At 46.8% G+C, this 27112-nt stretch overlaps 1 protein-coding gene across 2 annotated transcripts in view; it reads right to left on the reverse strand.

Annotated features, from left to right (window-relative positions):
• The window catches only part of LOC144807797 (dynein light chain Tctex-type protein 2B-like), a 267725-nt gene that overhangs the window by 147526 nt on the left and 93087 nt on the right, over positions 1 to 27112 (reverse strand). For both annotated transcript variants that reach the window (XM_078673445.1, XM_078673447.1), the window contains exons 2-3: positions 9216 to 9329; positions 6134 to 6277 (exon numbers count right to left, since the gene is read on the reverse strand). In XM_078673445.1, the coding sequence (XP_078529571.1) occupies positions 6134 to 6277; positions 9216 to 9281 (210 nt within the window). In that variant the 5' untranslated portion in view covers positions 9282 to 9329. The remainder of the gene's footprint in view (positions 1 to 6133; positions 6278 to 9215; positions 9330 to 27112) is intronic.

Genomic DNA, 27112 nt, shown 5'->3' on the forward strand with positions numbered 1-27112 from the left:
ATTTATACCTATTCGGTAATTTTGATATGTAGGTGGGACTCTTCTGAGTCCCACAACCTTTACCGAATCTGTATTTTACCATCAAATATATTTGATGGTAAAATACCGATTCCGGTGTGCATGCACATGTGTGCATGCACACCTGTGCCATATGACAGGCAGACCTGCCCTTAGGGCAGGTATGCCTGCCACATGGCCCCCGAATCTTTTTTGGGGGTGCTAGAGGGTGTCAAAGTGACACCCCCTGCACCCTTGTCAAAATCTGTATTTACCGATTCGGTAAATACCGACCGGTAATGCCCCATTCATTCCTATGGGCTTCAAAGCCCTTAGGAATGAATGGGGCTTTACCGGTCGGTATTTACCGAATCGGTAAATACAGATATTTACCGATTCGGTAAAAGGAACATCTGGATGTTCCTACATATCCACCCCTTAGATTTACCGATTTTTAATTACCGAATCGGTAAAATTCGGTTATTAAAAATCGGTAAATCTATTTTACCTACATCGGGGCCCTAATCCCCTTATTAGCACGTACCATTATAGCTACCCCTCTTGTAGAGCCAGTTTGCTTAGAGCAAAGAATTTCCTGAACCCAGTTTAATTTCATGAATACTTTCCTACAGACTTCTGCTTCCAGATGTGTTTCTTGTAAAAGATATACATACGCTTCAGAATTTTTCAAAAACTCACAAACTCTTTGTTGCTTTTTTCGACTCCCTATACCATTCAAATTCCAGGAAAGGAATTTACTGCTAGATACCATAGCTATAACATGATAATTTAGTTCTGCATCTGTAACCAGTACTGGCCTGTGTTCATATTTAATTTTAAGAATATTGAAACTGATAGCAGATGAAGACATTTCTATTTGTTTCTTCCCTTCCACCCTGTGACCCCTCCCTTCCCACCCCCCGAGGAACCCAACCCTCCTGTTTGGCGTAAGCACGCCTTAGGAGGCCCCGCACCCAAAGACACCTTCTTAAGTGAGACTTAAACAACAATCTTCTCCCCGTTCCATCAGGAAAAATCCCCTGTTTGATTAAACTTTTTTTTTCTTTTTTTTCCCCCCACTGTACCTTTTTCTCCCCAAATGCCAAATAATTAAGTAAGTTCCCCCCAGTTAACAGTAACCAATGTGCAGTGTCAATGTCCATTATCCAATGAGCACTGTTCTCTTAGGAGATTAACTATTTTCTCATATTGATTAATAAATTGTCGACTTCTTCTGGAAAATGGCAGGTATGCAACTTGTTGTTCCACATTATTTTTAATAATGCGGGGAACTTCATTTGGTCCTGGGCTCCCAATGAACGTAACTCTGGCATCCTTGAACCCAGCTCCCATTGCCTTTGAGCAGTCTTTCCACCTATGTCAGATCTGATTTGATAGGGGTTAGCACGATAATGGAGAGAGGTACGTGCTAGACATCTGGTAAGGATTAGTTCTTTGATACTATAGGTTTGAAAACTAAGCAAGATTTTCCTTGGTGCCTTGCGATCTGGATGCAACTTATAAGGGTCTCTATGTACTCGCTGGATCTCTGCTTCTAAATCAATATCCAGCCGATCCTTTAATATATCTTCCCTGAGTAGTCTACATACAAATCCCTTAATATCCTCCACCTCGGCCCCTTCCGGAATTTTAAGAATCCTGAGGTTATTACGTCGGCTCTGCGTTTCCAATCTTTCCAAATCCATCGTCAATGCTCGATTTTGGGCTTTTATGATTTCTATATCTTTAGAATTTCCCTTCGAAGTTTCTGAAAGTGTAGTGACTTTACTCTCCAACACACTGGTCCTGGCCGTAATTTCCTCTAGTTTTGTCTCTAAGACATCAAATTTATCATGTAGACCTCTTTGGTTTCTCTCAGAGATCTCGAACTTGACCAGCAAATCCTCTCTCAATGATTTAAATAAAGAGCCAAGTCTATCACTCTCAGTCTCATTCTCATTCTGAGCCCCATTTGATCTGTCAGTTCCGTTAGACTGAGGGGTCGAACTATGTATATCATATGTAGGTAGAGGGGGGGATATAGATTCGGCCTGAGCAACATGAAGAACTGGGAAAGGAGAAGTCACATCGGAGCTCGACGAGGCTTGTATTGTATGCACAATAATCGAAACAGGTGCTTCACCCACTGAGACCGCTGGGATGACTGTGCCTGAACCTGAGCCTGAGCCAGAACGTGGACTTGAACCTAAATCTTGATCCATACTGGTCTGTACTACTACCCCCAGTTCTCCCTCATTAGGGGTTGGCTCTAGTACTGCATACCTATTACGCAGGGGTAGAATAGAAGAAGATAGGGGAGTACATACTTCATCTGTCCGGGCAATATCAGCTGTTTCAGAGCCTAATCTGGCTTCTGCGCTCTCCTTGGAGTTCACTGCCTGTTCCATTATTTTAAAATACCTTTTAAGTGAAGGAGTACTTTTTAATGTTTGTGACTGCTTTATTGCCTTGGCTGACCCCCCCTTTCTCGCTCCACCTCTCTTCTTCTGTTTGTATGGAGAGACGGGCGTCGGCCCTTCTCTATCAACAATATCAGCAGAGTCCTAGATTCCTTTGTTTTCTCAACTCTTGTTTTGATCTTAGTTGGTACCTGTTTCTTACTTCTCCCGTTCTTCCTTTAGTTGTACTATTCTGCTTTCGATGGTGGTCAAGACTAGCCTCCCCCTCTGCACTACCAGCCTTAAGGTCTTTAACTTGTTTCTCACAGTCACTTTGGCAATTTGTTTTAGTATTAACTGCCTCCATGCAGTCCATACAATCCACCCCTCTAAGAACCACATTACCGTCGATTATTGTTGCATAAGTCCACCAGCCTACCGGACCTCGCACACGAGAAAAAAGCGCCTCCCTGGACCGAAGCCAGAGACTCCTGCAGCTCACTCTGGGCTCTCGTGTAGCCTCAGCAACCTGGTTCGCCGCTAACATCAATAGCCTGCAGCTCCGAATCTGATGCAGCTGCCCCGTCTTCGTTTCCCTTGCGTAACAGCGCCCCGGCATCCCGCAGGGTCCTAGCGCCCTCGTGTACTCGCGCGTCCTCCAAAGCCTCCGGAAAAGAAAGACAGACAGTGGAAAATTAAAGTACACCGTAAATGAAGTTCTTTAGGGAGTATTCACCCGTCCTCACCGCATATTAAGGCACAATCCTCTCTCGAACATGGGAGAAACAACCATCCGATTACTGTTAAGGTGCTTCGGTGTGCAGGAGCTCCGCAGCAGCCGTCAGCCTGCCGCCGCCATGTTCCTCCGCCCCAGCCTTAATTTCCGACAGAAAGACCCGGATAGAGCCGTCAAATATAACTTTAATTCTAGCTGGGTTCATTAGGTATACTTGGGCGCCTTGCTGCTGGAAAGGAATTATCAATTGGCGTAGTCTCCATCTGCACTCCACGGTTTTATGGCAGAAGTCAGGTTTGGCAAATTTTTTTATTCCATCTGCTTCTTTTTGGGAATTCGGCCTGGCCTGGTCATACACCAGCTGCCTCAAAAGATAGTTCCCAAACAAAACAAAAAAAAACCTGGGTTTCTCACTCCCAGAGCTACTGCCATCTCGCAACTGCTTCAGATTAAAAGGAAAGCGATGTGCCCTCTGGATTTCTTGGTCCCAGTTCCAATTGGCCTGTGCGGGGAAGGCAGCTTGGATAAGTCTAACAATGAACCCTCTTGGATCATCACCCTCAATGCCTTCAGGAATCCCCAGAAGCAGCAGATTATTCCTCCGTTGTCTATTTTCTTGCGCTTCTATTTTGGCCATTAGATCAGTTAGGCACGCCACATGAGATGTTCCTTTGTATTTTACATTAGCTATGTCTGATTCCAAAGTTTATGTCCGTGCTTCAATCATTGAGACCTGGTCAAAGATGTCTGTGCAGATCTTGTTTAATTTCCTGATGCCACCTTGAAGTTTTTTGGTGGCACGGTGAGATTATCAGATCGTACTTCTTCTTGGAACTGCTTTATAGAGTCCAATATAGAGGACAGGGAGGGTTTGGGCAGATGTCCAACAGTAAACTGTGGGCTCTCCTCAAGCTGAAGATTAGAGGGTCTCCCCAGGGGAAACAAGCTAAGAGAATCTGAATTGTCCCACTTGAGCTGGCTACGCCTTTTGCTTCAAGATTTTCTTTTTGCTGAATAGTTCTCGTAGTGGGATCATATTTGTTATCTTCTAACATACTGCTTTCGCTTGAGCTAATAATTTCGTTTTTGGTGCCAGACAGAGACCCATCAGATACAGAGAAAAAACTTTCGCCAAGGAGTTCCGTGGTCTGCGGGTCGGTGGGACCAGGATCAGGGTTCTCTTCAAGATCATTGTTAGCCTCCTTGTCCCTGCTGCCCTGGGGGTCCTTTCCTGCACCATCAATAGCAGCAATAGCAGCAGCAACGACTGAGGTGCTGGTGGAAGACTCTGGGATTGATGCTAAAGACGTTATGTCACAAGTCCCTTTAATCCCAGTATCACACAAAGCTACCTGTGTATTCAGGGCATCACTCTGATGTACAACCCCCTGCTCTGAGGCCCCCTGACTTGGCGCCCTGAGATTATTAAAATCGTTCCCTGCTAGTGTACTTGAATCCATGGCTATCGAGGACCCCTTAACGACAGAGAAATGTTTGCAAATAGAGGGTGATAAACCAGTGCCTCCCACGGCACCCGCTTTCAGCATACTGGCTCCTCCGGGCTTCCCCATATTTTTCTTATTGGCCCCAGGGTCCCGTTTACCTTTAGGAGGGGGGTCCGCTTTTTCACACTTTTCTTTTTCCATTTCTCCTTGGATCGAGGCTGCTTTCAGTTTAAGGGTCTTCTGCCACTGGGTGGTCATGCTCCACTCACTCCGATTCAGCGACGCCACTCATCCGGCTTTCTCCAATTCTACAAGCAGTTTGAGACCCCCTCGGACCCAATCAAACACCGCTGTGCGTCCCCTGGCTGAAGCTGAGATGCCCACCGTATGACAGGTCAAACAGATCGTAGCAAAGACCCGGATTTTTACAGTTCTGCTGCACGTAGCCCGTACAGAGGCTCAGGACGTTTCATCCACGGACACGGACATCTGCTGTAGAGGACGGCGTTGTAGGTCAGCTAATCGACCGCCGACTCCCCAAGCTCCAATGTGCGGAGCACGGCGTGTCGACTGGACAGGAAGGTGCTCACACTAGCGCCATCTCTGCTCCCCCTTTCAGGTATTGTCATTGTCAATTATGTTGTTAGGCTGGTGAGAGTAAATATCCTGAGAGGTGAGTTAAATTGCAGCCTGAGGAACCTAATGACCCCAGCATTCAGCACAATTTGTAGCTCACGTGGCCCAGGCACCAAACAGAGGAGACATAATAAAAGCGACTGCTACCCTCCTGTCTAAGGCTCTAAAATCATGATCAATAAGAAACTGATTTAAAGGAAGCAGCATTTTAAATTCCAGTTAGAAGCTGAAATACACCAAGACAAAACCTGAGTTTCTGTTATCTCCCTGCACATTATAGGAACTATTTTAGCATTTAGGTCATCCCACAAAATAATGAGCATACAGGTTTATCTTCCTAATTTTATTGAGTATCCTTTCAAGGCTGGTATCCTGGCAGCAAAGGAGGGAGCCAAGTCAAATTTTAAGCAAATTGAGTTGAAAATCAGTGAGCCTATCCCGAGAAAGGCAACTATAGAAGTAACACTGAGGGTTAGGTATGTGATCACATTTAAATGTTGCAGCCTACTATTGTAAAATTGCCTTCAAAATTCACCAAATCTCCCTTAATCACAAGCCACACAAAACAATGCAGCTACCAGAACATTCATTTAGGGTCGTGTTCGTCAACCCTCTTACTGCTAACTCAACTGCAAACGGAAGAGCTTAGATACAGACGAACACCAATATCTTGTGTTATGGGCTATCCTAATGTTCACATCATTACACTTTTAAATTATATATATTAATATGGTTTATTTTTTGTCTTTTATCTTCTGTGCTTTTATGGCTTAAAGTTTTATTGATTCATTGATTGGTTGATATCATATGCTCTCTAAGAACAAGGCATTCATATGTATGTACAGAATACATTTTCAGATACCCATTAATTGATGGATATCAGTTATGATGCTAGAAAAGAAAGAATGAGATCATGCTACCTTCAGTTCTTTCGTCAGCCTCTTTGCTGCCAGGAGCCCCTTTAAACTGAAACCAACATCTGGATTGCCTGTTCTTGTTGCACTTCCGTTTCCAGCTTGAAATTGTGGGGCAGATTTGATTCCTGCGACAAGAGAACCTGCAGTCTGTAAGTGATAAATAAAATTAAAAACATAATGGGTAAATAGTCAGATATAATTAAATAGCAGTAATATTTATAAAATAGCTTTTTACATCTATAAGCGTGTTATAATGGTAGCTCTCCAATTAATATTCACGTGCACTGAGGTAAATTTCAACATCAAGTAATACTGGTAACAGTTTGCATTAGTCATCAATTCCCTCTCCAAGACTTTATACTTGTAAGAGATAATGCAAAAAAGAATTTAAGGCTTTAGCCTTCAAGAAAAAAGGTTTGATTTCAAGTTGGACTGACAAGTACTTCTTCTGTCAAATTTGGAGATGACTGCGTGTGCAGTGGTTATATCTGTACATACATGGAACTGCCATCATGTCGGTTTATCTCTATGTAGAAAAAGTCAACATGGCGGTTCATTTCAATGTAGAAAAACTTTGGTGAATGAACGCTGTCAAAGTGAGACTTAGTTTCAGAAAAATAAAAGACTAACGACCTCCAGGGTCATTATTTTTTTTCTATCCCTCACCGCTTGATTTTTCCTAGTGTTGACATGCAGGGATAAAGCAGACTGTCCACCCTAAAAAGAGTGTTGGGCTGTTGGAGTAAGTTTCTCTTGGCAGGGCCGACGGGGACTCTGTTGACAGAAAACTTACGGTCTGCACATCCCCAAATGAGGCGGACAGACCGAGGGTCTGCCGGGCAGGATACCCCGTCAGGGCTTCAACAGCATACCCTGTCCACCCGACTCTTAATCAGGCCCAAACTCCGCAAACGTGGGGACACATTTACAAGCCCCTATTGCCACTGGTACATCACTTTTCGCGACGTTCCCGTGGCAATTGGTGCTTCACCTTATTTACAAGGCAGTGTTAAGCGACGTGGCTTAACACTGGCTTGTAAATAAGGCCCCCTTTCATGCTAAGCTTAGCGTGAAAAGGGGTGGATAGTGGGTGTTGCGGTGGTCGTTCCACTGTAACACCCATTGATTTTGATGCTGCCCTCTATTTACAGGGGCAGCGTAAATAGGAGGCAGCGCCAAAATTAAGACCAGGGAAAACTTGGTCTTACCTTGGCAAAACAAGGAGAAATGCTTTATTTCTCCTCTTTTTTGCTTTTTCCATGTGTGCTGCCTTTTGGAGCACACATGGCAAAAGCAAAACGCCTTGGATTGTTTATGTTCAGGGAGATGACTCTTCCTGCACATAAACAATCTTTTTAAAAAAATGACATTTTGTAACTTCCATGTGTGCTGCATTAAGCAGCACACATGAAGTGACAACACGGCATTTCAAGATTGTTTATCTGCAGGAAGGGACACCTTCCCCCACATAAACAATCTTCCCCTGCACGCAGACACCCTTGGGCACCTGCATTGGCGCTACGCTGCTAAGTATAGCGCCAGCGTAGGGGGGAACGCAGGGCTGCGCCACAATTTTGTAAATATGTTGCAGCCCTGCGTTTCTGAAGTGCCAGAATGTGCTGTTAAGCAAAGGAGGCCAATGACATGCTCTGCCACTTCTCTTGTAAATATCCCTGGGGTGTCTTATAGTAAATGAATGCATCAAAAAGTAAACCTAAGAATCATGGTTCTTTTCTTTAAAGTAGACAGTAATGGGATGATCCATTTCATGAGTATGAAAAAACTGCACTGGAAAATAGAAAACTGCAGCTTTTCAACTGGAATAGAAACTAACTAAATTACTATTTTAACAAGCAGAGCAGTCTACATTATTTTATTTCATACTATGTGTTGGAATATGTATTTTTGTACACAGGTGGAGACTAGGCGCTATCTTTTTTGCAGCTGCGCTTTTCCACCCAAATATGAGGCGATTAATAAAGCCTGCAGGCTCTAGCGAGATGTGCACGTCGCATCCATGACAGGGCCAAACAAGCACTTATAATGTTAGTAGGTATGGCTTGCAATTTGAGTCTTGACTAAACCATTAAAAATAAGCCCGCAGCAGTGAAAAACAAATCAAAACGTATCTTTTTTTGCATATAGTGCATTCTTGAGATAAAGAACTTGCTGCTAGATGTACAAAGTATTTTACAGAGTACTCTACAGTTTACAACCACAACATTTCTTTTTTAAATGTATCTATATATCTTAGGAATTGGTAAACGGGTTAGTGATCCCATACTTATTCGTTATCTGGAAGAGACATTCTGTATTAACCCATTCACATAGGAGAACTGGTCCCCTTTTGAACCCTTCCCCTTTGTGAATGCTAAAAAAGCTTGTTGGAGACTAGTCAGTGTTTCAGGGGACCACTGCCAACTCTCAAACTTAAAAAAGAAAGTAAACTTTTTTTTTACATCACAGCCCTGTTCCATTAAGGAAACCGGTTTGCCTTTCCAAAAAGGTTTACGTTATGGAAATATTATTACAGGAATGGTGGTCTGTTGGCGCTTAGAAGTCATCATCCCCGTAATAGCCACACATTGAAGTAAGTCACAGTTTTCAGCCTATGTCACTAAGTTTCAGAGAATCTAAAAATGTAGCAACAAACAACTCCTGCACCTACCCTGACATGTCCACGTGACACCAACCCTCCACAAGGAATTCTATCCCAGCAACGACAAGACCGCTTGGAATACAGGGAAGTGCTCATGCCCTGCTCTTCCTCAACAGAATATATAGGATCCCCCCTACCAAGAGCCTGAACCCACACATGAAAAGTATGGACTGCAGATATCTAGGGAAGAAATCTACTTGAGAACCAGAACCCTATGTACCCCACATGGTCTTAGACATAATTGTTCATGCAAGTATTTCATGTTCTTCTTCCCTCCACTCAATGCATCAGTGCACCTACACAATAAAATAGAGCAGGCCTCAAAGTGCACGAGACAAAAACACTTCACACATAGCTCACACACACAACCTACACATTTGCTACCCAATACATCACCTGTGTTTAGAAACTGAATATTTATCTCACCTGTTTTGGTTCACGATCATCTTTGGAAATCTCTTGAAAGGTTACTTTTGACATCTTCCTATTCATCTTGGTGATATTGTGGCCCCCAACACAATCTCTCCTTTTTTATAATCCCTGCCAATGCAAAATTTGTGAGGGAAAAAATTAAGCAAGAAATAGTGTCATAGTGATGCAATCTTTGATGTCATTTATGGTGTAGATGGTGTTTTCCCATGGGCTCCCATCTTTGATATCATATAAAATTTGAAATAACCGGTGTGTTGTAAATTTTGTTTACAGACTATTGTCATATTGTGTGTAGATCTGACATTATTAACTTGTAATGGGGTGATATTTTTATGAAGTATATTTTGGACATGATATTTATGTCAGAGAGTATTATCTGACAACGATACTGTGGTACCCAAACGGGTCGCATTGACATTGTCAGACAACGTTAACGTGGGTACATATTCAGATGTGATGGCCGGGTTGGTGCATATTTACTTAGTTGTAGGACCCTTAAGTCAATATCTTAGCAATACCTTAAAGATATTTATAAAATTATCTAGGAATGGATAGCCAACCTCTGCCATAGTGCATGTGAAATATCCAGAATACAGACATAAGTGATATTACACACACTACCCATTATTTCATACGACTGTGTGCTTGTGAGAACAGATAAATGCACCCACACAGACCAATTTTCCTCTATTATTCATGCTAATGAGAGAACTGACGCTCTTTAGGTCTACACAACCACAGTTAATATACCTATCTTATAGTGTCTGTTAACTCCTTGCAGAACAAACAGGTTGAAGCATCTTTTTACTGAAAACACCATCTTAACATCTAGGCTTGAGAGTTATACTTAGATAATTTTGCTGGCTGTAGCAGTCCCAATTTGATCACAACCGACCACATGAAAAGTTATTTTTTTCCTTCCAAAAGGAATGGGGCACAGTCCATTTCAGGAGCTCATGCTGTATGACTCCTTTTGTAAAGGAATCGCCTTTTACAGTCACTGGTTGTTGTAGCTTCATCTCCTCGTCCATCTCACCACTGCACATAAATCCCACAAAATGATTGCAGGTACTGGAGGGGCGAACATGAAGGCATAAGAGCAAAGTTCACTCTACAAATCAAAGTCAAAGACAAAGTTCCAGGTAGGGGATGCAGCTATTTAGCAAGAATTATTGATGTAGGCACTTCAGCGGTGCCACAACTTCTGTATCTGTTATAGTATCATATGTAGTTTTGACATACTGCATACTTGGCCTTTTAGAGTTTTGGTGCAGAGTTTTTCTCTGTGATACTGAGTTAAGCCATGGGTACCCCATGGGGGAAGATACACGAACAAGACCTGACCTCAATCAGTAAGGTGGATGTAAGTTCACTACTCCAGATGGGTGCTCCAGGTAGGTGGGTCCTGAAACCTACAGTACAAACCTGTGTGAACTTGTATATGTGGTGAATAACAGTAGGGGTGCTGGCCTTTGGACTCTTTGCCTAATATTAAATCAGCTGGGGCCTTGGGGTCTTGATAGGGCTTCTCCTGCCCATCCTTGTTAGTTTTTTACTTATATGCTGGCTGGTGTAATGCTCTGTTAGACCAAGGGTGATTCAGCTAGCACTTATGTAGAAGGCATAAAAGTGAGTATTTATGGATGTCTAGCTTGGTTATGGTACTCAAAACCTTTCCGTAATTGGAAGCAGTGTTTTACCTGAACTTGTGTCCCAAGGTTCCATTTTGCTCTGTATTCATCGTCCGTTTGTGCTTCCCAGTGGCTCAATTATCAGTCACCAGACTGGGCAGACTAGGTGTACTGGTAATTGAGCCACTTGAAAACACAAAAGGAAGATGACCACATGAAAGAAGGGCTGATGGGGCATGGCATTAGCTGTCTCATAGCAGTCATCATTGACTGGGAAGAGTCAAAGCAACGTTGATATTTGATATCAGACTGAGATCACAAGTGATAGCGGAGTCCGTACTTGGCACACAGGACCGTTCTATCTTTCCCAGGGGTGGTACGGAGTCTTAAGTGGCCAAGGTGATCAGTGCTGGTAAATGTGTTTTGTGGGGACCTGAGGAAAAGGAGGGATCAGGAGCTCCTAGGTCACAAATGGGGCTATTGGAGAAGAGTGTGATAAGCAAGGGTGGTGATGGAGTTGTATTGGGCACATCATGGTGAAGTTGCATATGAGGTCAGTCTGTTAGCAGATTGTAAAACCTAATCAGCTTATATGACGTAAGTGGTTGTCAAATAACAGTAATAGAAGAGGACATAGCAATTTTAGAGTGAAGGGTGTAGTTTTCACTTAAATACATTGGTTTCAAATCAAACAATACAGAACACCGCGGCCAGACTCACCCTCGGCATCCCCTGGCACAAACACATCAGCCGACACCTCCAGAGACTCCACTGGCTCCCCGTAGAGAAGAGAATCACCTACAAAATACTCATGCACGCCTACAAATGCCTACACAACAATTGACCCAAGTACCTCAACGACAGAATATACTTCCACGTACCCAAAATAAACCTGCACTCGTCCAACCTCACACTGGCTGAAACCCCGTGCATCCACAAGATCGTGGAAGATCGTACACTCACATCGCTGCCAAGACCTGGAATGAGCTACCCGCAGACTTCAGACGTGCCCCCCTCCCTGAACACCTTCAGGAAGACTCTCAAGACCTGGCTCTTCGGCTGAACGAAGTCGTGCACCCCCCCTCAGCGACTTGAGACCCTCTCGGGTGAGAAGTGCGCCTATAATTCCCTGATTGATTGATGTTTAGAATTGATAATAAATTGTCTAGATTTGCAAGATGTTTTGAACTTGGTAGCGAATCCTGGGAATTGAATGGGTTTTTAAGTATATGTTACTAAGTATGAGTGCCTGTGTGTGAGTGAGTGTGTTTCTGTGTGTGTGTTGTGTGGGGTCAGGTGCATGCACAGTTACCTGCCAGGACTAACCAGAAGTTATTAGAAGAAATTAATATAGGTACTGAGCTCCTTAAAAGGTGTTTGTGTAGCCCTTCCAGGAGCACTTTTGCAAAACCATAGGGACTCCCAGATTTTTTAGGTAATAGTTTGTGGGGTTCACCCAACAGCAGCTAATTAGAGAATAAACTTACTCCTCAGTTATTACTGGGAGTTATGATTTAGCGTTTGGTTTTCAAGGGATTACTATCATATTGAAGGCATAAGGCATATGAAGGGACAGAGTTTGCAGTGGTTACATTTAATCATTTAAATGTGCATTGCTCTAATATCTAGAAACAGGAATAGTTAATTGGCAGTCAGCAGTATATTCTAAGATTTAAGATTTGTTTATGAAAGTCTTGTAGATACAGTTCCTCTAGAGTTGTAACCAGGAGGTGGCAGGCAGTGGCAAAGCAGGCATAGGGGCACTGGCCAAATGCCAATTAATGCCCAAACAGACAGAGTTAGAGGTGCCATTGTATGGAGTCACTTTTTATCTTGGCCACCAGGGCGATGGGAAATCCTGAGCGAAGTAAAAAATATAGAAGAGCCAATGACCAGCATTCAGTGAATGCCCATCAATCAATCAATCAAATATATATATTCATCCAATAGGGCTGACTAAGTACATAGACATCTGACAAACTTGCCAGGTCTGCTCCCCTAAATGGGATTCCACCAAAGAACTGGCACACAGGCCAAGTAAGAGCAGTTGGAGGGGGTCCTGAAGGGGCAAAGACAAAAGGCTAGCCTGAAGCTTCGAGTGATGGGAAAGCCCATGGCTAGAGGGAGGGGATTGAGGGCAAAGGGCTTGAGGCCTTTGGGCTTCCAACCCTAAATGGAGCAATGGTGCAGGGCAAGTACACCAGGCAGTGCGCTATTGTCATCAATCAATCAATCAGGTAATTGTAAGTGCGCACACCCGTGAGGGTCTCAAGGCGCTGGGGTGTGGAGGGGGGGACCGCAGTTCTGTTCAGTTGAAGAGCCAGGTGTTGAGAGCCTTTTTGAAGGTGTTCAGGCGCATCTGATGTCAACCGGCAGCTTGTTCCAGGTCTTGACTGCGATGTAGGAGAAGACTCTTCCCCCTGTTCTGGCTCTGCAGGTGCGTGGGGTTTCGGTAAGGGCGAGTTTGGTGGACCGGAGGTTTCTTTTAGGTACGTGACACGTGATTTTCTCGTTGAGGTTTTGGGGTCCGGTGTTGTGGAGGCATTTGTAGGCGTGGGTGAGTATCTTGAAAGTGACTCTCTTCTCGAGGGGGAGCCAGTGGAGGTTCTGTAGGTGTTGGCTGATGTGCCCGTGTCGAGGGATGCCAAGGACGAGTCTGGTGGCAGTGTTCTGTATCGTCTGGAGTTTGCGGAGTACAGACTTTTTGATGCCAGCGTAGAGGCCGTTTCCGTTGTCGACTCTCCTGGGTATGAGTGCGTGGGTGACTGTCTTCCTTGACTCGGGGGGATCCATTTGAAAGTCTTTCAGAGGATGCGGAGGGTGTTGAAGCAGCTGGAAGCCACAACTTTGACCTGTCGGTTCATGGAGAGGGAGAAGTCGAGGGTGAAGCCGAGGTATCTGGCGTGGTCTGTGGGGGTCGGAGGGCTGCTGAGGGCAGTGGGCCACCAAGTATTGTTCCATGCTGATGGGATGGTTCCAAGGACGAGGACTTCTGTCTTCTACGAGTTGAGCTTCAGGCAGCTGTTGGTAGTCCAGGATGCGACGTCCTGCATTCCTTCCTGGAAGTTGAGTCTGGTGATGGTGGGGTCCTTGGTGAGGGAGAGGATGAGCTGGGTGTTGTTGGCGTAGGATACTTTGCTGAGGCCGAGCTGAATGATGATGGTGTTGAGGGGGGTCATGTAGATTTTGAAGAGGGTTGGGCTGAATGATGATCCCTGGGGTACTCCGCTGTTGATTTCAGTGTGTTTGGACATGAAGGCGGCAGTTTGATCCTTTGGCTTCTGCCGGTGAGGAACGAGCGGATCCAGTCAAGGGTGGTTCCTTGTATGCCAGTGTTGTGTAGTCTGGCGGCGAGTGTGCGGTGGTAGACGGTGTCGAAGCTGCTGACAGGTCCAGTAGGATCAGGGCTGCAGTGTGGCCTTGGTCGAAGAGGTAGCGGATGTCGTCTGTGGCAGCGAGTAGGGGTATCTCGGTGCTGTGGTTGCTGCAGAATCCAGATCGAGAGGGGACGAGGATGGAGTTGTCTTCTATAACGCTTGTTAGTTCTGCGTTGACGGTCTTCTCAGTGACTTTTGTCGCAAAGGGGAGGAGCGAGATGGGGTTCTTGAGATCTGTGGGATCTGCTGAGGGCTGCTTGAGCAGGGGTCCGACTATTGAGCGTTTCCAGTCATCGGGGAAAGTGCCAGTCTTGAAGGTGGCGTTAATGGTGCGTCGTAATTCCGGCACAATGGTGGTGGCGGCTCTGTGGTAGATGTGTGGTGGGCAGGGGTCTGTGGGGGCCCCCGAGGGAATGCCTTTCATGTTCAAGTTAGGCCGCCTCGAACCAACTCAGAGTGTGAGCTCATCAGGCAGGCCAAACAACTCTAGAGTTGTAAAGTGCACAGGGGTTTCAGGAGGTGAGATGGATTGAAGGGCACAAATGCGTGCTTCTATGCCCTCGTCAGGGCCACCATAGGTGTTACCATACAAAGCAAGAAAGAGAGGGATGAGTCCTGCAGGGAGGATGAGATGAAGGATGAAGCAAACAGCTAATAATTGTGTATGCTTGTAAGTAGTTCAGTTCAGTTCATTAACTTTATTTGGGTACCTTGATACCCATAAAAGCACAATATCATAACAAGTAAAAATAACAATCTGAGAGTTTGAGAACACACAACGGTATGAAAATTTACAATACTATTACACAATGTTTTGATTATTTAAATTTACCGATTAAAAATTACTTCATTGGTGCTAAAAAATGGATAAATTACTAAAATATAACATTAGAACATTTTACAGTGATGCCAAAATAGAGTCTCAAGGATCAGACATGGACTTACGTGCTCTAATAGCTATTCTGAGGAAAGTGCTTATACGAAAGATCAAATCTTCATCGTCCAGAGTTACTATACACAAATAGGCCTCATCCAATCTAATAGGCCATCTCTTTTTGAAGAAAGGGTTTAAAAGCCACTTAGAATATTTGATATAATACTTACAAAAGAATAAAAAATGTATAATTGATTGACCACTCCTCCTATCACAAGGACATGGTGTATGATTGAGGTTGGGGTGGTAGCCAAGAGGAAAGCACAGTGCAAATCTGACAGTTCCAGTTCTTAGACAGAATAATAGGCTTTTTTCCCAGCGGCTCATGGGTAAAGTGAGATATATATGCAAAGGGTGATAATACTGTTCAGTGGACATATATTTAAGGACAGAAGATTTTGTAGATTCTCGATCCATCCTTTCTTTGTTGTATAAAGAATAGAGGGCATCTCTCAGTTCCTTTTTGGACACAGTTTCAACTGTACGTGGATCTGAGAAAATATGTTCCTTGTTGATACTGCCCAAATTCTGTTGCACTCCACTCAACCAAGGGATATCCATCCCTTTCTCACACATACGGGAGGCAGCCTGGTTCTTCCATACTGATAGCTAAAAAAGAGCTCGTCGGCACGTATACAATCAGATATAAAATTAAGATGTGATATATATATTGTGGTGAAGAGATTGGGTTTCCTACAAAACCTATTTTCTTCCTGCTGGATGCATGAACTGTTTACGATACCCCAAATCTCAGCCCCATATGTGGCCACAGGAGAACACTGTAGTTTATAGATTTTCTGAATAGCTAAGATGGCTCCAGTGGTCCTAGGGCGGGGGAGACCCAGAATTGAATTGGTGGACTTTGAGAACTTGCTCCTTGAATGGGCTAAATGCTCATTCCAGGAGCCGTTTGCAGTAAAGCCCAACCCAAGATAAGGGAATGAACGAGTACATGTCAGTTTTTGGCTATCCACTGCGATAGAGCTTATCTCTTGCTTCCCAGGACCACAACACATTAAAAAAGATTTTTTTAAATTGACACACAGATCCAAGCCATCCATAAACCTTACGAAATGTTTTCCTAAATTACACAGAGAATTTGGAGTACGGCCTATGAGGACCACATAATCTGCGTATAATAGCACAGGGAGAGGTTTCCCATTGATTATGGGAACATCTTCGGTTACAGTTTTCAAAGAGCTGTTCAACCCTTTAATATAAATAATGAAGAGAAGGGGGGCCAAGACGCAACCCTGTCTTACCCCCCTTCCTACTTTGATAACTCCCGAAACCTCTCCACCCATGCTAATCCTCACCTGTGCCTGGAGATCTTTATGAAGGTACGCTAAAAAGTGTACCAAGGGCTCATCCAGCCCATTTGCCAGAAGGATTGTATACAGCTTTGACCTATTGACAAGGTCAAAGGCTGTGCACAAATCCATAAATGCCAGATAGACCGGAGACTTCCCTGCAGTGGTGTATTTCCCAATAACCAAATTAAGATTGAGGCATTGTTCGACTGTGCCCACCTTGCTCCGGAAGCCTAGCTGGCATGGCTCTAAAATATCATTTTCTTCTGTCCAGGTTAAAATTCTATTATAGAGAACTCTCCCCAATATTTTTAGGGTGTTATCTATCAATGATATTGGTCTGTAATTACTCGGCTGGGACCTGTCTCCTTTTTTAAAAATTGGGACTATAATACTCTTAGCCCATGTTTCGGGTAAGGTGGCATGAGTTAAACTATTAAAAACATTCAAGAGTAACGGCGCTCGAAAGTTATTATTATTATTATTATTATTATTATTAAAACAGTTTTGTATAGCGCGTAGTTACCCTTGAGCATCCCAGCGGTTCACCAACCAGCGTATAATATTTAGAAAGAAGAAGAGCAGAGCGGTCTAGCAAAAGAGAAAGGTTTTCAGTTGTTTACGAAAACGCAAAAGGCATGTCTCTGAGCGTAAGCCTAGGGGTAGTGAGTTCCAGAGAGTAGCAACCCTAACGGAGAATCTCCTCCCTCCTGAGCGGGCCTTTTTGACCCTGGGGATCATAAGCAGGTGTTGTTGGTCTGACCGTAATGATCTCCCTGCCTTATATGGGGCCACCAGTTTATGAAGGGCAGGTGGGCCTCTGCCGTGCAAGATCTTGTGAGCAAGGCAGAGGGACTTAAATTTCACCCTTTCTCGCACTGGAAGCCAATGCAGCGCCCTCAAAGCGGGTTTGGCCGAGCGTGACAAGGGGATGTTATGAAGCATTCGTGCCGCTGCATTCTGCACTTGCTGGAGTTTGTTCAGGGTGATCTCAGGGGCGCCCAGATAGATTGCATTGCTGAAATCTAATCTAGATATAATCAAGCCCTGGATCAGGAGCTTCCGTGATAGAAAGGGAAGCAGGGGCAGCACTTTGTGTACCGAACGGAGAAGACCGAAACAAACACCAGCAAGTTTAGTAGCCTGGGTCCTGAAGGAGAGATCTTGTTCCAACCAGATACCCAGGCTCTTGATCTCAGCCTTGGGTTTGGGGGGGGATCCCAGGCAGCTGGGCCAGGCAGACCGGGGGAGTGAGGGACTTTTCATCCCCATCAACATTATCTCGGTTTTTGAACCGTTCAGCTTTAGTGCTGATTCCCCCATCCAGGTGTGGACTTTGGAAAGGCAGGAATGTAACACCTGGGGATTGTCCGTGGCCTGGGAGAGGGCAACCACCAACTGGGTGTCATCGGCATACCTCACGATCTTGATGTTAAAAGGAGCCACCACATCCTCCAAGGGGGCCATGTACACATTGAAGAGTGTAGGGCTCAGGGAAGAGCCCTGAGGCACTCCACAATGGAGGTTGGTAGAAGCCGATCGTGCACCTCCTTCCCAGACCTGGAAGGTCCGTTCGCTGAGAAATGACTTAAGCCATGTCAGCGCTGTCCCCCTTATTCCCGCCTCGGACAGTCGCTGAAGTAGCACGCGATGGTTAACCGTGTCAAACGCTGCACTAAGGTCCAGGAGGATCACTGCCACTGATCCTCCTGAATCCAAAATGCAGCGTGCCTCTTCTGCGACAGCCAATAAGGCAGTGTCAGTGCCTTGACCCGGGCGGAAGCCTGTTTGAGAACTTCTCAGCACACCGTTGGACTCAAGGAAGTTGGATAGTTGGAAATTAACCAGCTTTTCCGTGGTTTTACTGAGTCCCGGAAGAAGCGAGATAGGTCTGTAGTTCGCCATGTCAAGGGGGTCTAGGCTGGGTATTTTTTAGGAGGGCTTTAACTATTGCACCCTTCCAATTAGGTGGGACCACACCTGTGCCTAGCGAGGCATTGATCACCTCCGTGATAGGCTCCACGACGGAAGGGGCAACCATTTTAAGAATCCTCATGGGAACAACATCCAAGGGAGAGCCACTCTTAATAGACGTTAAAGCCCTGAGAGCTTCGTCCTCCGTGACTGGTCCGAAAGACTCTAAGGTCCTCAGAGATCTTTCCTCCACCACAGAAGGCTCGGCTCCTATATCTATTTGGGTTAAAGTTGTCAGAATCTTTTCAATTTTAGTGCGGAAGTACTCTGCTAGGTCATTGCATTTTACTTCCAGGTTATCCGTGGAGGCAGGTGGTGTGGGAACCCTCAGGAGCTCTTTAACCACTAGAAAAGTTTCTCTAGAGGAATTGGAGGCATTACTAATTCTCTTCTCCAAGAATTGGGTTTTGGCACACCGAATAGTAAGTTTATAGCTCTTTATCGCCTCTCGGTATTCCGTCTTACAAGCCACCTCCCAATTCTTCCTCCAGGCACGTTCAAATTTTTTACAAGCCCTTCGCATAACCCGCAGCTCAGGTGTGTACCAAGGGGCAGTGCATGATCTTTTCTCCCTCCTTCCTCCCGGTCTTAATGGGAGAACGGCATCAAGTGAGTTGGATGTCCAACTACAGAAATCTGCGTCCGCCCGAACTGGGTCCTTCGCTAGTAACGGGCGTGAGGCCTCCAGGCTGCGTGTCAGATTTTCCACAGACAGTCTAGCCCACGGTCTTTCAGGCACACTGACACTGGAGGATGGGGCACTCTCCGGCAAAATTTGCCAGGCGAAGGGGACCATAAAATGGTCAGTCCATGGAAGAGGGATCGGGGAGGCTGCTTTCATGGTGATGATGTTAGTGAAGATAGGATCCAATAAGTGACCCTTATTATGGGTAGCCTCAACGTTTATGAGGTCAACCTCACAAGTTTTCAAGTCACAGTGGAGGGCTGCTGCCGACCGATCTTCCTGGTCGTCAAAATGAAGATTAAAGTCTCCCAAGGTGATGAAGTTAGTCGCAGAGGCGGCAAGGACCATTACCGTCTCCAAGAGAGAGCCGGTGAAATTACCATTATTCCCTGGAGGACGATAGACTAGTAATCCAGTCATCGCCACAGTGGGTGAGATTTGGAGGGAGAACTTACAGCTCTCACAGTCCTCGACCTCACCTTTTTGGGCTCTGCATACCAGCGAGTTCTTATACAGAATGGCAACCCCTCCCCCTCGACCCACCGGTCGGTCCTGTGTATGGATTAGAAACCCAGGAGGAAGAGCGTACACTATGTCCGCTTCTGAGCCCTGCATGAGCCATGTCTCTGTTAAAAACAGGATGTCTAATTCATGTTCCTGAATGAGGAGGTTAACCTCCAACGAGTGTCTCGGAAGAGACCTACAATTCAGAAGGGCTGAGCGTAGAATGTTTTTAGCCGGTACTTGGTTGGGGGGGTGCATAGTACACAGGTCGTGAAAGGGTCGGTGCCTCTCTGAGCTAATGTGCACTGGGCGGATGTTGAAGGACGAAGCCCAAGCAGCTCGGTACGTGAATAAATAGTTGCAGGATTTACTAATTTTGACAGAGTGGCTGGCCCTAGGCCCATCTGGGCTCGGACAGGCGCAGACGGGCATGACTCTGGCGCGACTCCGGCGCAGGTCCGGAGCGTCCGCAGTGCGCGTCCGCTGCGCGGAGTCATGGCCGTCCTTTATATGCGCTGCTAGAGCGCGTCACTCACCAGCCCCCACCCAATATGGCTGCCAAAGTTGAGAGACTCAGCCCTCGGCGTCTATGCTCGGCCGAGAGCTGTCCGTGGGGCAGAGGGAGGGGGAGAGGCACAAAGATCGAAGGATATCACCCAGGAAGTCTCTACACGCTTTGTAGATCAGGCGTGCAAAGTACAACAATTTAAAATCAGTTAAAATGCTAAAAGCGCAAAGTATAGAGAGGAGACCTCCCGGCTTCAGCCTCAGGAGGGAAAGTAGGCTGCTGTTGGTAATCGCGAGCACACACTCTCAGGGCCCTTTATATGCGCTGCTAGAGCGCGTCACTCACCAGCCCCCACCCAATATGGCCGCCAAAGTTGAGAGACTCAGCCCTCGGCGTCTATGCTCGGCCGAGAGCTGTCCTTGGGGCAGAGGGAGGGGGAGAGGCACAAAGATCGAAGGATATCACCCAGGAAGTCTCTACACGCTTTGTAGATCAGGCGTGCAAAGTACAACAATTTAAAATCAGTTAAAACGCTAAAAGCGCAAAGTATAGAGAGGAGACCTCCCGGCTTCCGCCTCAGGAGGGAAAGTAGGATGCTGTTGGTAATCGCGAGCACACACTCTCAGGGCCCTTTATATGCGCTGCTAGAGCGCGTCACTCACCAGCCCCCACCCAATATGGCCGCCAAAGTTGAGAGACTCAGCCCTCGGCGTCTATGCTCGGCCGAGAGCTGTCCGTGGGGCAGAGGGAGGGGGAGAGGCACAAAGATCGAAGGATATCACCCAGGAAGTCTCTACACGCTTTGTAGATCAGGCGTGCAAAGTACAACAATTTAAAATCAGTTAAAACGCTAAAAGCGCAAAGTATAGAAAGGGTACCTCCCGGCTTCCGCCTCAGGAGGGAAAGTAGGCTGCTGTTGGTAAAGTCTGGCTTCCATTTAATTAAGTCAGTTGGCAACCCATCTGGCCATGGTGCTTTGTTCCCTATACTCTTTTGGATGGCCTCTCCTACTTCTATAATAGTTAGCTCTGTGGTGGCCAGTGGACCGGGCTCGTAATGTTCTGTTTCTGGTTGGGGGATGGCGTACATTTTTGTAAGTATATTTGTGTTGATAAAGCAGCTATGTGGGATCAGGACAGTATTAAACTTCAAGCATGTGTATAAGGCAATGTGTCCCTAGACAGCCACCAAATGCAAGTTTAATAAATACCACTTCAAGGAAATAAGGGCCAGATGAACAAAGCATTTTTCTTGAATCGGGCCGTTTGTGACCCTTAAAAGGTTTTTTAAATCTCCACAAGGCAAATGCAATTTGGTAACTTGTTACTGAATCGCATATTGCATTTGCGATTCAGTATTTGGAAGGGGCGTGTTTAGGGTGTCCCTTCCAAATATCTAATGTGAATGGTATGTATTACTGTTTTGTGACCGAGTTCCAGTCCCAAAACAGTAATACAAGTAATATAAGAGTTTAACTGGTGGTAACCCATTTGCAAAGGGGAAGGGGTTCCAAAGGACGGTTTCCCCTTTGTAAATGTAAATAAAAATATTTTAAAAGAGCAGTCAGTGGTCCCACGGACCCCTGCCTAGTCTTAAAAAATGGGCCTGCAAAGTTTAATATTCTCTTTTTCCTTGAAGGAAAACGGGCGGCATTTATAAAAAAAAAAGATTGCTTTATCGAAAAGCAAACTCAGACATGGTGGTCCGCTGACCAATAGGCCACCATTGCTGTAATGACTGTGATTCCTAGTGGACTGCAAATTGCAATCTACCTTATTAGTATGCATGAAGTAGGTCTATTTTTGACCCACTGGGATTTGCTAATGAAACTCCAATGAGCTTCATACATTAGGAATACAAATTTCCTAATTTCAGTTCGGAGAGAATCGCAATTAGGAAATTGGTATTCTTTTTTTTTTTTTTTCCAAAACCTTTATTGCACTTTGCATATTACACAGCGGAATGCCTACAACCCTGTGGGCCGGCCGCTATCAGAGGATCGTTGTACACAATAATTTCCAGCAAGAAGGATATCAACACCGCATTAACAACAAATTCACGGTGGAGAGTACTGAAAAGTTTAAAAGTGCCAGTTGAGCAATTATTCAATGCATGAAATGAGGTTTTGATGTAGTTTTGCTTCTTTTGTGTTTTCCTTTTTTAAACAACAAAAAACTCATAACAATAACAGTTAGGAATGACAGTGCGGTTAAGCATTATTCAGTGCATTACAGGTCTCCAGTGTCTCTTGGGAATATGGGAACTTGACAGCCCATCACAGTGCGCATACGTCTTTACCCACCCTACCCGCTCCTACCCCCTTTGGCCCATCTGCCTAAACTCTAAGAAGAAGCCTACTACAGCGGCCCTGGCCACCACCCCCTTGCCTCATCCCGCCTAAGTTCAACCCTCCTCCCCCTCCTCATCCTCAGATTCGTCCTGATCTTCTTCTCGCAGGGGTTCGCAGATGTCCCCCCTGTATTCATTCCACTTCAGCCATATCTTATTCCATTTCCCGGGACAGGCTCGGTTGATGTACACTGCTCGCTCTGTTAACATTACTCGATCCATGTGTAAGCACCATTGGGACTTGGTTGGGAGTTCTGCTGCCCCCCAGCGCTGTGCTATGTCGCGTTTTGCCACCATTAACCCCGCTGTGACCCAGAGTTGCTCGTATCGGTTCAAGTCAGTAGGTTCCCATATATTTAACAAACACCTCCTCGGGTCAGGTAATACGGAGTGATCTAGTGCCTGCGAAAGCGTGCGGAGCACCTGTTTCCAGTACTCCTGGATCTTGGGGCAGTCCCATATGGTATGGAAGAAAGTGCCTTCCTCCCCACATCCCCGGAGACAGTATGGATGGGGCGCCCTATGTATGCGATGCAGCATTGTCCTTGTATAATAAACCCTATGCTGGATCTTAAATTGCACCAGCCGCATGCGTGCCGAAATGCCCACCTCCCTAGGGGACCCAAGCGCCTCGTTCCATTCATGTTCATCCATATCATTAATCTCCCCTTCCCATTTCTCTTTCAGGCGTGATGTGGGTTCAGGGCTGTTATTGAGTAGCTTGCGGTAAATTAGAGAAGTCGCCCGTTCGAGCATGTGATCGGTGAGTAGGCGATCCTCCAAAGGTGAAGAATCTGGGAGGTGTGTGTCTGTTGGAATGGCTGCAAGCAGTGCGTGGCGGATTTGAATGTATCTGTACAGTTCCCTGTCGTTGAGTTCATATAGGTCTTTTAATTGGGTAAAAGGGATCACCTCATTCCTCTCCCATAGGTCACCCACTACGGAAATGCCTATTGTGTCCCATTGTGCGAACCCCTTTGTGTTCCTCATGTTACCTAGTATGCGAGAGTCCCACAGCGGAGTCATCCTAGTGATTCTCCCCCTCCAGCCTAGTGCCGCCGTAGCTGCGTGCCATGTCTGCACCGTTATCCTGGTAGGGCCTATTAGAGTGTGCATTTTTCGGCGATCATATAGGGGACCTAACAGACTAGCAGTTCCCAGTTGCACCCTGTCCGAACGAAATGCTGGCTCATCGTGCGGCGCGTGTATCCATTGATTAATGGGTTTCAGTTGTGCCACCCAATAGTACAGTCTTAAGTCCGGTAGCGCAATGCCCCCGCCATACCAGTCTCTGTGTAACTTGGATTGCGCCACTCGCGCCGGGAGGTTGCCCCAAAGTAGGTTAGAGACCAGAGCCGCTACTTTCTGGAAGAATTTGGGTGGCACAGGATAGGGAGAATCGTCAAGGACGTATAAGAAGCGTGGTAACGCCATCATCTTATAGAGTGCTGCCCTGCCGAGGAGTGTTAACGGCAGGCCAGACCAAAACTCCACATCCCGCTTGAGTCTATCCAGAGGCGGCCTCAGGTTCTTGTCTATGAATTCAGTCGGGTCCCTAGTGACGTGTATGCCTAGATATTTAAAAGATGACCCCGCCAGTCGCAGCGGGCAATCGTCGTCGAGATCCGGAGCCGGACCCCGTAAAACGTAAATCTCTGACTTGGACCAATTTAGCGTGTAGCCGGAGATCCTACCGTACGTGTCACAAATGCGTAACAAGGCCGGTATTCCCACCTCAGGGTCCGTTAGATACAGCAACATGTCGTCTGCGTATAGGGACAGACGGTCTTCCCAACCCCCGGTCCCCGGTATTCCCTTGAGGAGGGGGGAGGCTCGTATGTGAGTCGCCAGGGGTTCCAAGGAGATGGCAAACAACAGGGGTGACAGAGGGCATCCCTGTCGCGTGCCCCGCCCCAGCTGGAAAGTGCAGGAAATGTGACCATTCGCCACCACATGAGCCACTGGGGCTGTGTACAGCAGTTTGACCCATGCTAAAAAGCGGGGCCCGAACCCCATATGTGTCAGTGTTTCGAAGAGGTACTCCCACTCCACCAGGTCAAATGCCATTTTGGCGTCAAGTGCCAGGATTACTGCCGGCGTGGAGGTGGTGTCGGCTCTGGCTAGTATACCATGCAGCCGCCGCAAATTCATCGCTGTGTTCCTGTGTCGCATAAATCCGGACTGATCCGGGTGTATAATTGAGGACAGATGGGGCAAGATTCTCAGTGCCAGCAGCTTGGCCAAGATTTTCACTTCCGCGTTCAATAAGGAAATGGGTCGATAGGAGGCGCATTCCTCTGGGGGCTTACCCGGCTTGGGGATCGGTATTATAGTAGCCGTACGTTGGTCCGGTGGGAGGGAACCCCTCTCCAAACAGTCCTCGAACATCCCCAACAGATACTTGCTGAGGGTGTCCGGCATCAACTGATACCATTCTATGGGTATCCCATTTGGCCCCAACGCCTTGCCCGGGTTTAGCGCCTTAATGGCCAGCTGGATTTCATCGGCAGTGATGTCCGCCTCCAGCTCGCACGATGCCTCCGGTGAAAGGGTTCGAACTGCGATCGGTGCCAAGAGTGTCTGGGCACACTCAGGTGTAATTTCGCGAGCCAGGGTGTATACTTGTTCAAAATGTGACGCAAGCAGTTCTGTTATCCGCCTCGGATCAGCGTGCGTCTCTCCCTGTTCATCTTTTAGACATTGGATCCCCCTGGAGTTGCCCTCCCGTTTATCGAGCCACGCCAGCATTTTCCCTGCTTTATCCCCCACCTCATAAATCCTGTTCTGGGTGTCGGTGATGTGCCCCTTGACTACCAACCGTAGGTGATCATTGTACAGCTGTTGTTGGAGAGCGAGTGCGTGCAAGGCAGCGGGGGAAGGATGTGACTCATGTGCCGTGGTACGTTCCCTCAATGTAATCTCTAGGTCGGCTAGTTCCTGAGACTGTCGTTTCTTATGGCCAGTTACGGTGTTAATGGCGTGGCCCCGCAGAACCGTTTTGTAGGCCTCCCAGAGCGTTGCCGGGGAGCGCACCGAATGGGCATTCTCAAGAAAGTAGTGCTTCGTGGCGCGTTTGAGTTCTTTGCGAACCTGAGGAATTTTGAAATATGATGCGTGCATGGGGTAAATGCGCTTACGTGCTCTCGTCTGTAGGGAAAGCGTCAGTGTGAGCGGCGAGTGGTCAGAAATACCACGAGGGTGAATTACCAGGGTCTCCACATGACTAAGGGCCTCCCCCAGTGACAGGAAATAATCAATACGGGACAGGCTCCCATGCACTGCGGAGTGAAATGTGTATTGTTTCGTGCTCGGGTGTAAGTGTCTCCAGATGTCTGTCATGCCCATGGCCGCGGCAAATCGCCGAAAGTATGTTTCCCCCCCTGTCTGGGTGGGGATGGGTGTTTATCTAGTTGTGGGTCCATGACCGCGTTGAAATCCCCCCCTAGAATGGCCTCACCCTCGGGGAGAGTTAAAAGGAAGTCCCCTAGTCTTGGGAGGTGGACCGAGTGTAAAGCCGGTGGAATATACACTGATACCAAATTAAAGAGTTTCCCTTCCCATTGTCCCTGCACGGCCGCGAAGCAGCCCTGATCATCAGTCTTAATTGCTAGGGGCATGAAACGCGAGTTCTTCCGTATTAGAATGCCGGTCCCCCTGGAGCCGGACGAGAAAGCAGAGTGGGCCCACATTTTGTAGCCTCGTCTATCTAAGGCCTTCGTAGCTCCCCCCACCAGGTGTGTCTCTTGCAACAGGGCCACAGCAGGACGCAAGCGCTTAATAGCAGTCAATACCAAGCCCCGCTTAACCTTGTCCCCCAAGCCCCTTACATTCCAGGAAACCAGGGTCAAAGGTGGGCCTTGTGTATCAGAGGGAGTCACCCCCTCCGCATGTATGGAATCGTGAGCCATCTAGTGGTGTTGAGGTACATGATGTATTGCCCCAAAAATTCAGCCGGTCCAGCGGCTGCGTCGTCGCGCAGCCAAGTGTTAGCTGCGTCATGGGGGCATAAAGTCACTGTTCGTTCCCAATAAAGTGTTCCGATTCTTATAAGTACTGAAACAATGCCCTCGACCCTTTGTGCACATTCCCAACAGAAACAGTTCAAAACAAACCCCCCTCCCTGCCCCCCTGCTTAACGGACCTTTAACTGCCCGCCACCCCAACTGAGCAGAGTGCTTTACCCATCCCAAAACCAGAGTACTTGCGTGTAGGGGGGAGAGCGTCTCCCCAGGCAGGCGGCCTCCCTTAAGGCTTTCGGGGCAGCCATGCCAGCGTCAACTTGCAGCGTTGAAAGAGAGAAGTTAGTACGGCGGTCGGCGACTGCTCAGTGCGCAGAGTCCGTGGTCGGGGTCATTCTTCCTCGCCACCCCCCTCAAAGCCATGGGAGGGCGAGTGGTCCGCTCTCTCCGCTCGACCCGACGTTTGTGAGCCATTTCTGCTGCCCTCCCCACGGTCCCGGTCCGGTCTGTGTGTTGTGCGCTGTCGTCCAACGGTGTGCCAACCCTCCAGCCAATCCCGGGCTGCATCAGGGGAGTCGAAGAACCACACTTTTTTGTCCGCTACCACCCGCAGCTTTGCCGGGAAGATCATCGAATATGGCAGTTCTTTGTCTCTCAAGG

The sequence above is a fragment of the Lissotriton helveticus genome, chromosome 1_2 (assembly GCF_964261635.1).
Source record: "Lissotriton helveticus chromosome 1_2, aLisHel1.1, whole genome shotgun sequence".
NCBI lineage: Eukaryota > Metazoa > Chordata > Amphibia > Caudata > Salamandridae > Lissotriton > Lissotriton helveticus.